Source organism: Corvus cornix, chromosome 4, assembly GCF_000738735.6.
Source record: "Corvus cornix cornix isolate S_Up_H32 chromosome 4, ASM73873v5, whole genome shotgun sequence".
NCBI classification, from domain to species: Eukaryota; Metazoa; Chordata; class Aves; order Passeriformes; family Corvidae; genus Corvus; species Corvus cornix.
This window is the reverse complement of record NC_046334.1, coordinates 71302322-71314719: the sequence shown is the minus strand read 5'-3', so window position 1 is coordinate 71314719 and position 12398 is coordinate 71302322. Positions and strand designations below refer to the sequence as shown.

At 64.7% G+C, this 12398-nt stretch overlaps 1 protein-coding gene across 2 annotated transcripts in view; it reads left to right on the top strand.

Annotated features, from left to right (window-relative positions):
- The first annotated feature begins 111 nt into the window (after nt 1-111).
- Nucleotides 112-12398, top strand: part of LOC104690947 (dedicator of cytokinesis protein 2-like) — a 45650-nt gene continuing 33363 nt past the window's right edge. Inside the window, exons 1-22 of one of the 2 annotated variants that reach the window (XM_039550715.1) lie at nt 112-938; nt 2483-2566; nt 2677-2717; nt 2970-3025; nt 3126-3222; nt 3312-3460; nt 3895-4030; nt 4149-4303; nt 4694-4775; nt 5653-5788; nt 6046-6121; nt 6285-6364; nt 6535-6660; nt 6746-6870; nt 7472-7570; nt 7976-8048; nt 8143-8246; nt 10179-10368; nt 11265-11362; nt 11494-11583; nt 11878-11978; nt 12146-12280. In XM_039550715.1, coding sequence (XP_039406649.1) covers nt 899-938; nt 2483-2566; nt 2677-2717; nt 2970-3025; nt 3126-3222; nt 3312-3460; nt 3895-4030; nt 4149-4303; nt 4694-4775; nt 5653-5788; nt 6046-6121; nt 6285-6364; nt 6535-6660; nt 6746-6870; nt 7472-7570; nt 7976-8048; nt 8143-8246; nt 10179-10368; nt 11265-11362; nt 11494-11583; nt 11878-11978; nt 12146-12280 — 2273 coding nt within the window. In that variant the 5' untranslated portion in view covers nt 112-898. Of the gene's footprint in view, nt 939-2482; nt 2567-2676; nt 2718-2969; nt 3026-3104; nt 3223-3311; nt 3461-3894; nt 4031-4148; nt 4304-4693; nt 4776-5652; nt 5789-6045; nt 6122-6284; nt 6365-6534; nt 6661-6745; nt 6871-7471; nt 7571-7975; nt 8049-8142; nt 8247-10178; nt 10369-11264; nt 11363-11493; nt 11584-11877; nt 11979-12145; nt 12281-12398 lie in introns of both variants that reach the window. The other variant, XM_039550714.1, reaches the window with a different exon arrangement.

Below are 12398 nucleotides of genomic sequence, written 5' to 3'. Positions count from 1 at the left end.
CAGGGGGGCTACACCCAGGGGTGACCCCAGAGCAGGCTCAGGTTGCAGGGGATTTGGGGACATGCAAGGGGGTGGGGGTGCAGGGAAGGAGCCGGGTGCTGGCTCCAAGGGGCTGATGGAGAGAGACATGGTTCAATCTGTGGGAGCAGCAGTGCAGTGGCAGCAGGACTCGGGAGGGTCAGAGGGTCCCGGGCAGTGTGGCCATGAAGGGTTGTGGGTCTGGCCAAGCCCCCATCCCTGTGGAGCTACCAGTGCCGGACAGCCGAGTGTGGCCAGCAGGAGGAAGGAAGTGGCTGGTGCTGAGCCGTTGCTCCCAGTGCCGTGGTTGCAGAGGGCTGGACAGGACACGGAGCCAGCGCTGGCACAGCTGGGCCTGGGGCACCAAGGGACAGGGATGGAGATGTGGACAAGCCAGACCCAGCCACGACGGCAGAAGCCTCATCCCGGTGGTGCCGGTTGGGAGCTCACGGCTGTCACAGGCACACGGCTCCGCGTGGCTCCTCGTGCCATGGCGTGTCTGGAGCTGCACTCACTCCATGATCCCATGTCCAGCCCCATGTCCTGCTGGCTGCGGGCTCTGGCCATGGTGCTCAGCCAGGGAGGTCACCGTGCCACCACATGACCCACTCCAGTGACCAGAACCATCTTGCCAGTGACCCCTGAGCCCAGACTCTTGGGTGGGTGGTGTGGGGGTCCCAGGGGCTCCATCCCCACCGCGCTGCCCTGGCTCGTGGCGGTGCAGGATGGTGGGGTGGGACCCCTGTGCTCAGAGCGCACTGAGGAAGCGGAGGTTTCACAAGCTGGGGGTACACGTGACACGGCGAGTGCAGCAGGAGGAACCACCAGTGGCCCTGCAGCGCCCCGGTCCCCGCGGCACGGCTCCGGTGCCCCGGTGGCCATGGCGCCCTGGCTGCCCATCAAGGACAAGTATGGCGTGGGTGAGTGGGGGCTGCGGGCGCTGGGCCCTGTGGAGGCTCCCGCTCTCCTGGAGGGGCGCAGGGCTGGCGGGATGGGGTGTTCAGGGTGTGGCGACACCCATGGTACCCCCGGCTGTGGTGGTGGCAGGTGGTGGCAGCTGGGTGATGGCAGCAATGGTGCCGGGCTGGTGCCATTGTGAGGTGATGCGAGGAGGGGGCCAGGTCCCCCCGGTGCTGGGTGGGCTGGTGGGTGCAGGAACAAACAGGGGGCTAGTGGCGACTGCAGGGCTGGTGACAGAAGGCTCAGGGAAGGGCACCAAGCAGGACAGGTGCCAGGAGGCTGCAGAGCTGGTGCTGGTGTGGGTGGGAAGCGCTGGGGCACAGCACTGGGGTGGAGGCTTGGCTTCCCTCCAGGCTGTGGGTCTGGGCTCAGCCCGCCTGCTGAGGCTCTGGGGGAGCCTTGAGACACCCCAATAATTTGCCTCAGGTTGCAGCTGGGGCTTTGCAGCTGCCTCGGTGTTGGTGATGGCAAAGCCCTGGGCACCCCCATTCCTTGCAGCACCCCCAGCTTGGGCTCCCTGTGCCCTGTACCAGCCGTGGGCACCCCCACTCCCTGCAGCACCACCAGCTTGTGCTGGCTCTGGCAGCCCTGTGCCTCTTCCCGTTTCTTGCGGGGCCGTTTCCTGCACCCTTCCCTTGCACTGTCTGCAGTGCTGGAGCGAGGGCTGAGCTTCTGCAGGGTCCTGGGCAGCACCTGAGTGAGGGCTGAGCTGCTGCTGGTCCCAGCTGGCTCAGGGTCCTCGTGGGGAGTGCAGAGTGATGGGAGGGGTCCCGTGGGACCTCGGGGCTCCCAGTGCCCCAAGGTGTGAGGGTCAGCATGAGGGGTCCCGACGAGCCATGAGGGTCTGGGGGTGCTGCAGTATGAGCTGGCCCTGGCTGGGACTCAAGGGTGGGCACAGGCGGGGTCCTAGCAGGGACCCCCGTATGCAGGGATACTGTCACCCAGTCTGGGGGCCAAACCGGAGCTGCCTGCCCCAGAGCTGTCCCTGGGGCCAGAAATAGCGACAGGGACAACCACAGTGCTGCTGGGCAGGAAGTGGCTGGCCACCGGAGAGCTCCTGTCCCCACCGCCCCCCTCCCCTGCCACCAGCTCCACTGTCCCCAGACAGACCTGTCCCTGAGCCACCAGCCCTGGACAGGGGCTCTGCTGGCACTTGCCTCCCCACACTTGCTTGTGCCAGGACTGGGACCATCGGCACCCAGGGTGTGGGTGGCAGGCACGAGGGTCCCATAGGAGACCCCTGAGGGCTGGGGAGGGGGCTGGTGGCTTCTGTTGTGCCCCCAGCCCTGTGCAGGCTGTGCCGTGGCTCTTCTGGGGTGTGGGGTCGAGGTGCTTGGGGTTCTCACGCTGTTTGTGGGGCTGGGAGTCTGCCCCATCTCTCGGGGCTGAACGGGGCCTGCTAGGGTGCTGTGGGGGGCTGGCTGTGGGGTGCAGGTGCACAGGGCCTGGGGCCTGGTGAGGGGCTCTGGGCAGGGATCCCAGCTCCCAGCTCCTCTCCCCACAGCCGTGTGGAACTTCCCGCGCACCAAGGAGCATCACCTCCCGCTGCAGATTGGGGAGATGGTGCGCATCCTGCAGGCCTCGGAGGGTAAGGGGGACCCCCGGGTGCACCCCAACATGGGTTCCTGCACCCTCCTTTGTCCCTGCAGTGGGGGCCAGGACCCCCAGCCTGGCTGATGATGTCCCCTCCCCTCGCAGGCTGGTACTGCGGGTACTCGCTCCGGAACAGGGCTGCCCAGGTAGGTGAGGGGATGCCGGGGTCCTGGAGGCAGGAGGGGCACTGCTGGTGGCTTTCCCTGTCCCTGCTGGGTGTCTGGGGAGGGCACAGGGGGGCATGGACAGTGGCTTGCTCTGTCCCTGGGAGGATGTTTGGGTTCAGGGGTGCAGGGGGCATGGCAGGCTGGGCACCCTGTGGCATTAGGAGCCCCCAGCCGTGCCCCCCCGAGGGACGTCTCCCAGCCCGGGGGTGCTGATGACTCTGGCTCCCCCAGGGCATCTTCCCGGCCTCGCTGATCCGGCTCAAGGGCGCCGTGGTGGAGCAGCAGGGGTAGGTCCGGGGCACGGGCAGGGGTGGTGGGCTCCACCTTCTGCCCTGTGCAGGGTCCCTGTGGAGCCGGGGTCTCCAGGGGTCCCTGTGCCTCCCCCAGGACGGAGGAGAGCGTGGTGCCCGCCGAGATGCCCATGGTGCAGGAGATCACCACCACGCTGCGGGAGTGGGCCACCATCTGGAAGCAGCTCTATGTGGTGAGGGACGGGGGTCTGGGGGTCCGGGGGATCTGGAAGCACGGTGGGGGATACCTGGTGACCCCAGTGACCCTCTGGTGCTGCCACAGGCCGGGCAGACGGAGCGGTACGGGCAGGTGAAGAGGATGATGCAGGAGCTGATGGAGCAGCGCTCGCAGCTGCTCTCGGGGACGCTGCCCAAGGACCAGCTCCTGCGGCTCAGGAAGGAGGTGACCGGCAAGATGGACTACGGCAACAAGTGAGGGCGGGGATGGGGCACAAAGACCCCAAATCCGCCCCTGGCACAGGCTGTGCAGTGCTCAGGGGTGCTCCCTGCCAGCCTGTCTGGGTGTGCCTGTGTCCCCATCATCCCAGCTGCGTGTCTCTGGGGCACCCTGTGTCCCTGCTGTTCTGGCTGGCTGTCCTTGTGTCCCCATCATCCCAGCTGGCTGTCCCGTGATGGCTGGGGACAGTAAATGTGCCACCAGGTGCACAAGCCACCTGGCCAAGGGCTATGGCCGACGAGCCGTGGCTGGGACAGGAGTGTCCCTGGTGCTGCCCGGCTCCTGTCCGCTTTCCCAGCCGGATCTGTCCTGCCCCCTCAGACCCTGTGCAAGGACAAGTGAGTCCTGGCGGGACACACAGACCCGTGCCCCCCCCCGGTCCTTCCTCACCCCATCCCGCCCCCTGCAGGATTCTCGCGCTGGACCTGGTGGTGCGGGACGAGGACGAGAACATCCTGGACCCCGACAGGACGAGCGTCATCAGCCTCTTCCAGGCGCACAGGAGGGCGGCGCAGACCCTCACGCAGCGCATCCAGGAGGAGACGGTGAGGCCGCTGCTGGCCCTGCACCCTGGCCGTGTCATGCCCAGAGCCTGATGCCCCCCATGCCAGGGGCTGTGCCCAGGGCTGAGCCACCTTGTGCCCCCCACCTCGTGCCCCCCAGAGCCCGCAGCAGAGAGCACCAGGCCACGGCACCCACGGGGCCGCTTCGCCCTCCCACAACCTCTACCTCTGCGTCCGCAACTTCGTCTGCCACATCGGGGAGGAGGCGCAGCTCTTCATGGCCCTGTACGACCCCGGCGAGCAGCGCATCATCAGGTGGGGCGCAGGGCAGACCCCTGCCCCTGCTGTGCCGGGTTCTTGTCCCGCTGCTCCCTGTGGCATCCCCCAGGCTGCCCATCCTGCCCAGCCCAGCAGGACCCAGCGGGTGTCACAGGGGGAAGGGGCACGTCCCTTCCCAAAGAGCTTCTCCAGAGCGGGAGGGTTCGTTGTGGCGTGCCAGTCATGCAGCCGTGTCCCATGGGACAGCCCGTGGCTCATCCTGCCCCAGGCACTGGCGAGGTGACCAGTGGGGTGACTGGGGACAGCCAGGCTGGGCCGGCCCTGTGCCGCGACTGGGCACACTGGTGGGCTGAAGGGTCTGTGCGGTGGGAGCTGGCAGGGACTCTGCCATCCCGGTGCCCACCTCAACCATCACCCGCCTCACAGCGAGAACTACGTGATCCGCTGGGCCAGCACCGGGGTCCCGCAGGACATCGAGCTGCTCAACAACCTCAAGGTCGTGTTCACGGTGAGCGCAGACCTCGGGGGAGCCGCGCTGCTGCCGCCCGCCGCCCCCTCCTGCAGAGCTGCCCCACCCGCAGCATTTCGGGTCCCCTGTGTCCCCTCGCGAGCAGCCGAACCCCCTCCAGTTCCCCTGCTCGCGTACCCCCAGCCTCTTCGCAGACCCCTGCCCTGGCGCCGGGACGTGCCGGGCGCTGCCTCTCGGGGTCCGCTCCCGGTGCTGGGGGTCTCGGGGTGCCCCGTCCCCTGCCCGTCCCTCGCCCGTCGGCACCCGCTGACTCAGCGCTTTGGCTGCAGCGCAGCGCTGACCCCCGGGACGGCGCGGAGCCATCGATATGCAAATGAGCTGGGAAAATCAGTGTTTATGAGCAGCATCAGCACTTCGGCCCCGCTGCCGCCCCCCGGCTCTCGCCCATCTCCGCCCCCTGCTCTGCTCGCTGATGTTGTCCCCGCGTGTCCCCACGCGCTGTGCATGTCCCTGTCCCTTCCCCTCAGCGCCGCTGGAAGGTTTTGGCGCAGGGGCAGCACCCGCGGGACACGGTCCTCTCCCCAGTGTCCCCGGAGCTGGGGTGCAGGGCCACCCTGCCATCTTTACACCGTGCCAGGTTGTCCCCCGCTCGCCGGGCTGCCTGGCCTGGGGTGACCTGTGGGGCCATAGAACCCAGCATTGTCCCCATTCCTGGGCTTTGGGACTCGTGGGATGCACAGAATCCCCCAGGGCAGCGGGGGCTGTGTGCCCACTATCCCCACAGGGACAGGGACCCATGGAAGCTCTGTGCCCACTGGTTCCCCCTGCACAGCCCTGGGCACTCCGTGATCATCTGGCACTGGCGCTGGCACGTCCCCTGCGGTGCTGCCAGGGTCACACAGCCCCTGTCCCCCAGGACCTGGGCAGCACGGACCTGAAGCGGGAGCGGCTGTTCCTGGTGTGCCAGATCATCCGCGTGGGACGCATGGACCTGCGGGACAGCCACAGCCGCAAGCTCAGCACGGGCCTGCGCCGGCCCTTCGGCATCTCAGGTGGGGGTGGGCTCCATGGAGACCCCCAGGGACGCCCGTGCCACCACCTGTCACCTCCCCCCAGCCACCACACCAGGGTCTGTGATGTCCCTGGGCTGCTCCCGCTGTCCCCTTTCCCTGCCTGCAGACCCCAAACCTCTGCATGGCTGGCCCCGCAAGCCCCTCTGCCTTCACCTCCCCCCACGGTCCTGTTCTGGGTGTGGATCACTGGCTGGGGGTGCCAGCCCCGCCACGGTGCCACCTCTGTGTCCCTGCAGTGATGGACATCACCGACATCACCAAGGGGACGTGTGACAGCGACGAGGACAAGCAGCACTTCATCCCCGTCCACCTGTGAGCCCCAAGGGCAGGGGGAGTGCTGGGGGACAGTGCTGGGGGGGGCAGCGGGCAGGGAGCAGCACTCCAGGGCTTGGCCGGCACAGGGACACCAGCTGCGAGGGGACAAGAGGTGCACGGATCAGAGAAAAGGTTTTTCCCCTAAATGTGGCTTTTCCAGGGTGGCTGCTGATGGCGATTTCCTTCACAATATGATCCGGAAGGCGGTGGAGGGAAAGGACATCAACCACAAGGGACAAGGTAGAGACCCCGTGTCCCCTGTGCCCACCCCGTGCCATGAGACTCCTTCCTGGGCCATCTCTCATGTGGGGCAGCCCCTGCAGGGTCGAGGACTTGCTGTGGTCTCTGGTGGCCCTGGATCCCCCCAGCTCTTGCTGTCACCCCTTGAAAAATCACTGTGGTCCCCGCAGGGCTCTGGGTGTCCCTGAAGATTCTGTGGGGAGACCTGAGCCAGGTGAGGAAGGATTACCCTCACCTGGTGGACCGCAGCACGGCGGTGGCTCGCAAGCTGGGCTACCCGGAGGTCATCATGCCAGGCAAGTGTTGGAGGGGACAATCCTGGGGGTCCCTGGGGGTGCCAGCACAGTGCCAGGACCTGGCTGACGGGGCTGTCCCCCCCAGGTGATGTCAGGAACGACATCTACCTGACACTGGTGCAGGGTGAGTTCGACAAGGGCAACAAGAAGACGCAGAAGAACGTGGAGGTGACTGTGTGTGTCTGTGACGAGGCAGGAAATGTGGTGCAGGTACGGCAGGTGTCCCCCGTGTCACCTCACCTCAGGCAGAGCCACCAGCTCCAGTAGCAAAACCAGTTGGAGGAGCCTCTTTGGCCACTGGAGCCCCTGGAGCTGCCCGGAATAGAGATCTGGGAATAGAATAAAAATATGGGAAAATGCTGTGAAGGGATAGAGAGAAAATCGTCCTCCCTTGAGAGCAGCCAGAACTCCTGGCCACCTCCCAGGACAGGCAGGAGGGGAAGGAGCTGGAGGCTGGCAGGAGGGTAGGGAGGGGTCAGACCCAAGTGTCACCTCTCCAGGCTGGCTCTTGCCTCTCCATAGGTGTTCTCACATCAGTTCTTACCTGGCTCCTGAGGAACAGGCTGGAATTGCTGAGGGTCCAGCTGGGCAGGTCCTGGGATGCATCCTCCATCTGCATCCACAGGGCCAAGCCCTGGCGTGCCCTGGGAGGGTCATGTGTCCCTTCAGAGGTGGCACCAGGCCTGGAGGAGGTGGTGGGGATGGCGTTTAGGGAGGTGTGGGCAGGGGCGGCTCAGGGGGTGGCTCAGATGGGAATTCTCCCTCCCAGCAAGGTGATTTGGGCTGATCTCGAGGTATCTCCTCTTGGCAGAACGTGATCCACGCAGGAGCAGGGGACAGCCCTACCAGCCATTACTGCTCTGTTGTCTACTACCAGCAGCGGCACCAGCGCTGGATGGAGACCCTGAAGGTCTGGGGAGCCCCGGGGTGTGGGGCTGGGGTGGGCTGGGGCTGCAGCCCCCCCAGGCTGTGGCACTCATTCCTCCTGCACCGCAGGACCCTGCTGCTGCAGGGGGTCCCCATCGGGGCTGGCTTTTTGGGTGGCAGTCCTTGGTCCCTTCTCAGGGACGATGGAGATGCTGCCAGTGTCACAGCTGGATGGATACCCAGGATGACCAGCACTGGGGAGGGTGGTCCTGGGAATGGGCACTGCAGCCCTGTACAGCCCCTGCTGGCTGACTGGGAAGGGTGTGGGGTTGGTTTGCAGCACTGGACGGTCCAGCACAGCCCTTGTCCGGGCACAGAGAGGGACATTGCCCAGGTAGGGGCTCAGCCCATGCCCCCTGCCCTCACCTTGGCACACATTCCCACCCAGATTGCTGTTCCCATCGAGGATGTCCACAGGACCCACCTGAGGTTCACCTTCCGCCATCGCTCCTCCAGCGACTGTGAGTGTCCCTCGCTCCAGGCCTTCCTCCCAGCATTGCCTCTCCCTGACTGCTGCGTCCCCGGTCCCCTCTGACCCCTGTGTGTCCCCTCCAGCCAAGGACCGGAGCGAGCGGATTTTCTCCATGGCCTTTGTGAGGCTGATGTGCCCCGATGGCACCACGCTGCGGGATGGGGAGCACGACCTGGTGCTGTACAAGGTATGGGGGGGCCACAGAGCCCCCTGAAGTGGGGGGGCTGTGGGACAGCAGCACTTCTGGGGCCAGGGTCCCAGTCCCTGCCTGAGCCACCGCGCTGGTGGCACGTACCCAAAGTGCCTGAGGGTTTGCAGTGCCTCCCTGCCGTTCCCGCTGTCCTTGGTGGCGAGGGCTCCCCGCACACAATGTCTCCAATCCCTGCGCTGCTCCCTTGGAATGACAAGTTTTGTTTGGGAAAAGGTGATTTAAGCGTTTGTGACGGGGAGGGAACGTCCCCGTGGTGTGGCTGCGCTTCACCCGATTTCACCAGTGCTGGCACTGCTCGGGTTTGCTCCGAGAGAGTGGAGGGAAAATCACTGCTCATTTGGGAAAAACGAGCACGAGCTGGTCCCCGCTGCCAGGGCGAGCTCAGGGCCCTTCCCTGTGTGTTGGCACCTTCTGGGGTCCCTGCCCGGCCATGGAGCTCCAGTGTCTCTGGGGGTAACCTGCCCCTCCCTGCTCCTGGGCTGCTGCATGGGAGTGTTCTCTGGTTTTGGCAACGTGACCACAGTTTCTCCAGGCAGAGCCACGTCCCTGCCTGAATCCTGACTTTCTTTGGGATGAGCTGGCCTGCTCCCACCTGCTGTGGCTGCCCAGGACAGGGACAGACCGCGCTGTTCCTCCCCGAGGCTCCTGCACATTTGAAATCCTTACTGCGTGCCTCCTCCCCACTTTATTTTTGGGCGAAAGACCCAAATTCTTTAACTGCTGCCATGGCCCTCGGCGCTGGCTCTGATCCCTGGCTCTCCGGGGATTGTCCCCTCCACAGCAGGAGCTTTGGGCACCTTTGGGATGTGCCAGTGCTGGCTGTGGCAGTGAGATCAAACCTCCCACACCTCCCTCCTGGGTCCCTGTTCCCCTCTGAGGGCTGTCCCTGCCCTCCTGAACCACCACGTCCTGCCCTGCTCAGTCCTCTCCCTGGCTGACTCCAGCTCTTCCCGGCAGACACTGGGGGCTGGATTCTGGGAGTCAGAAGCTATTTCATCTTTTTATCTCTGCTTGCCAGAGGAATGTGAGTGATGGGCTTTTAGCTGCTCAGACCTCTTGATCTCCAGCCACTCTGAATTCCAGCTGGTTTTCCCTGCGCAGGCTCAGCCCTGGGAAGGAGCACAGGGCTCCTGTGTGTTGTCTGTGTCCTAGGGGAAAAAAGCCAACAGCAAACAGCTCTGTCACCCCCATCTGACCTTCAGCATGAGGGGTTTCACCCTGCGAGGCTGCAGGCAGGGAAGGATGGATGTCTGTTAGTTGCAGCCGGGCCGGGTGGCTCTGGTCATCCCCCATGTGCCAGGCTGGCCAGCGAGCAGGGAAGGGTCATTCAGAGTCACCCCAGTGAGTCCTCCTGGATGGAACATCGATTAAATTTTCAGCCTAGAGTAGAGGACACAGAAATAGGCTGGTTTGTGGCTGTGGAGGCCCTGGCATGCCCATACAGGTGGGAGATGTAGGGTGACAGTGATGCTGTGGGACCAACTGTGCTGGACAGCGGGGTGGTGTCCCACTCCACGTCACTGTCCTGGTGCGTGCCGGTGTCCCACTGTGTGTCCATCCCTGCAGCAGTGCTCAGGTGTGTTTAATTTCCAGCCTCAGACTCCTCTTTATCATTCTTCTCCTGCCTGTTCCCCTGTCCCCCCTGTGTGACACAGGCTGGGATTCAGTGTCCCTCCCAGCTGATTGTCCCCACTGAGCAGGGTCCCTGCAGATCCCCTCAGGGAGCAGCTTTGTGGGGTCAATGTGGGGGAGCCAATGGCTCCCAGGAGCCAGAGGGTACCAGGGGTAGGATGAGGGTGCTGTACGGTGGGAGCCACCAGGCATGGGGTCAGAACTGAGCCTCTGGGCCACACAGGGCCCAGCCCTGTCCCCTGGGGCTCCAGGTGTGACCTGTGCTGTGCCCTGCAGGGTGACAGCAAGAAGCTGGAGGATGCCAGCGCGTACCTGTCCCTGCCCTCGGAGCGGAACCTGTCGGAGTCGAAGCTCCTCTCCGGCTCCTCCTTCCGTGTGAGCGGGGCCACGTCCGGTTTAGCCGTGTCCACCCGGGACAGCTTCCAAATCTCCACGCTCGTCTGCTCCACCAAGCTGACCCAGAATGGTGAGTCCTGGTTCCCCACGGTGGGGGAGGCGGGGCTGTGTGCCCTCCCCGGTGATGTTCCCACCCGCTGGACCACACTTTTCCCGATGTTTGGCTCTCCAGTGTTCATCACGCTGGGACAGCGAGCTGAAAACAGCGGGAACATTGAGTGCTCAGTTCCTGCTTGGCCGTGGTCAGAATGGCCGAGGCTGTTCCTAAGGGGATCAGCTCGATCTGGGGACTTTGGGGGGCTGCCATCCTCTGGAGAGGAGCAGCAGCGAGTGGAATTCCCACTTGAATGTGGTTGCTGGAGGCTCCATGACCTTCCTTTGAAATTGGGGTGGGAATTGGGGCTCTCTGGTTTGACCCCCATTCCTGGCTTAGCTCAGGGGAGCTTCCAGCCCTGGGCTGCTCTGCACAGGTCAGGGCAGCCGAGAACATTTGCTCCCCCTTGGCGCAGGCACATTCCCCCTTGGCCAGGGGAAGGGCCCATGGGAGTGCCAGGCTCTCCTCCCACCTTCTGCAAGGCCAGAGGATGGGAATGGCTCATCCAGCTCTGGCTTAAGTGCAGGGGGCTCAGGGGACACGGCCTGGTGGCGTGGGGATGTGACACACGGTGACACGTGGCTGCAGGGTCCAGGGCACTGTGGTTCAGTGCAGAGGGGTCGGGGATGAGGCTGCTCCATTAATTCCCTTCCTGCAGCACAATTTCATCTCCCACAGCCACGACCTATTTAAAGTTTGTGCTTTATGGCCCTGATATCAGGGGATTTCAGCACTGAGCAGTGGTTGTGTGGAGGGTTCAGGGGGTCCCGGCTGCCCTGGGCAGTGAGGGTGGGATGAGGAGCCAGGGGACAGTAACATGGGGCTCTGGCAGTGAGTGAAGTGGTCAGTGCTGTTCCACTCCTCCTGCCCAGTGAACCTGCTGGGGCTGCTGAAGTGGCGCTCCAAGCCCAGCCTGCTCTCCGGGAACCTCCAGAAGCTGATGCACGTGGATGGAGGGGAGGTCATCAAGGTACAGCTGGGATTTGCTCCCCCACCTCCCTCCCTGCTTCCTGCACCCATGGGACCCCCATGCCCAGAGCTGGGTCTTGGGCGATGCTGGGGTCAGCACTTGAGCCCTCACAGGTCTCATGTCCCCCCCAGTTCCTCCAGGACACGCTGGATGCCCTGTTCTCCATCATGATGGAACACTCGGAGACAGATGTCTATGACACCCTTGTTTTTGATGCCCTGGTGAGCAGGACCTGCGTGGGTCTGAGCCCCCTCCCCAGTGCAGGGTGGGCAGTGATTGGACTGGGGCGATGGGGCTCACTGCTCTGAGTGACCCAGCACAGGGCAGGGCTGCGTTCTGAGGGACACTGTCCCTCTGGGGGACAATCCCAGCAGGATTCAAAGGTGTTTCTCGCACACTAAGACAAGAGTGACCCCAGTGATGGGACCAGGGCAGGGTGGGGGTCAGGGTGGCTGTTGCTGTCCCCAGGCTTCCCCCTGCCCACGCCAAGCCGTGCCCCTGCCCGCTGCCCCCAGGTTTTCATCGTGGGGCTGGTGGCCGACAGAAAGTTCCAGCATTTCAACACAGTCCTGGAGGCCTACATCCGCCAGCACTTCAGCGCCACGCTCGCCTACAAGTGCGTTCCTGGGGGCTGTGGCACGGGGAGGGACGGGCTGGGACAGCTGGAACGGGAGAAATGGGGCTGAGACAGTGGGTACAGGGAGGCATGGGGCTGGAATGCTGGGAGCACCAGTGGGAACTGAGCCATGGCCGATCCCTGGCCACGGATATCCCACCCCGCAGGAAGCTGCTGTCGGTGCTGACGCAGTACGTGGAGCAGGCGGGTCGGGGGGAGCCCTGCGAGCCCCTTCCACGCACTTTCAAGGCCCTGGAGTACATCTTCAAGTTCATCGTCCGCTCCCGGCGCCTCTTCGCCCGGTAAGTGCTGGCACTGGCTCCCAGTGCTCCCAGTGCTGGTTCCTGGCCGTGGGCTCTGTGGGAGGGAGGTCCTGTGGGGGTCCCTGCGCAGTGGGAGCGGTGTCAGTGCCAACCATCG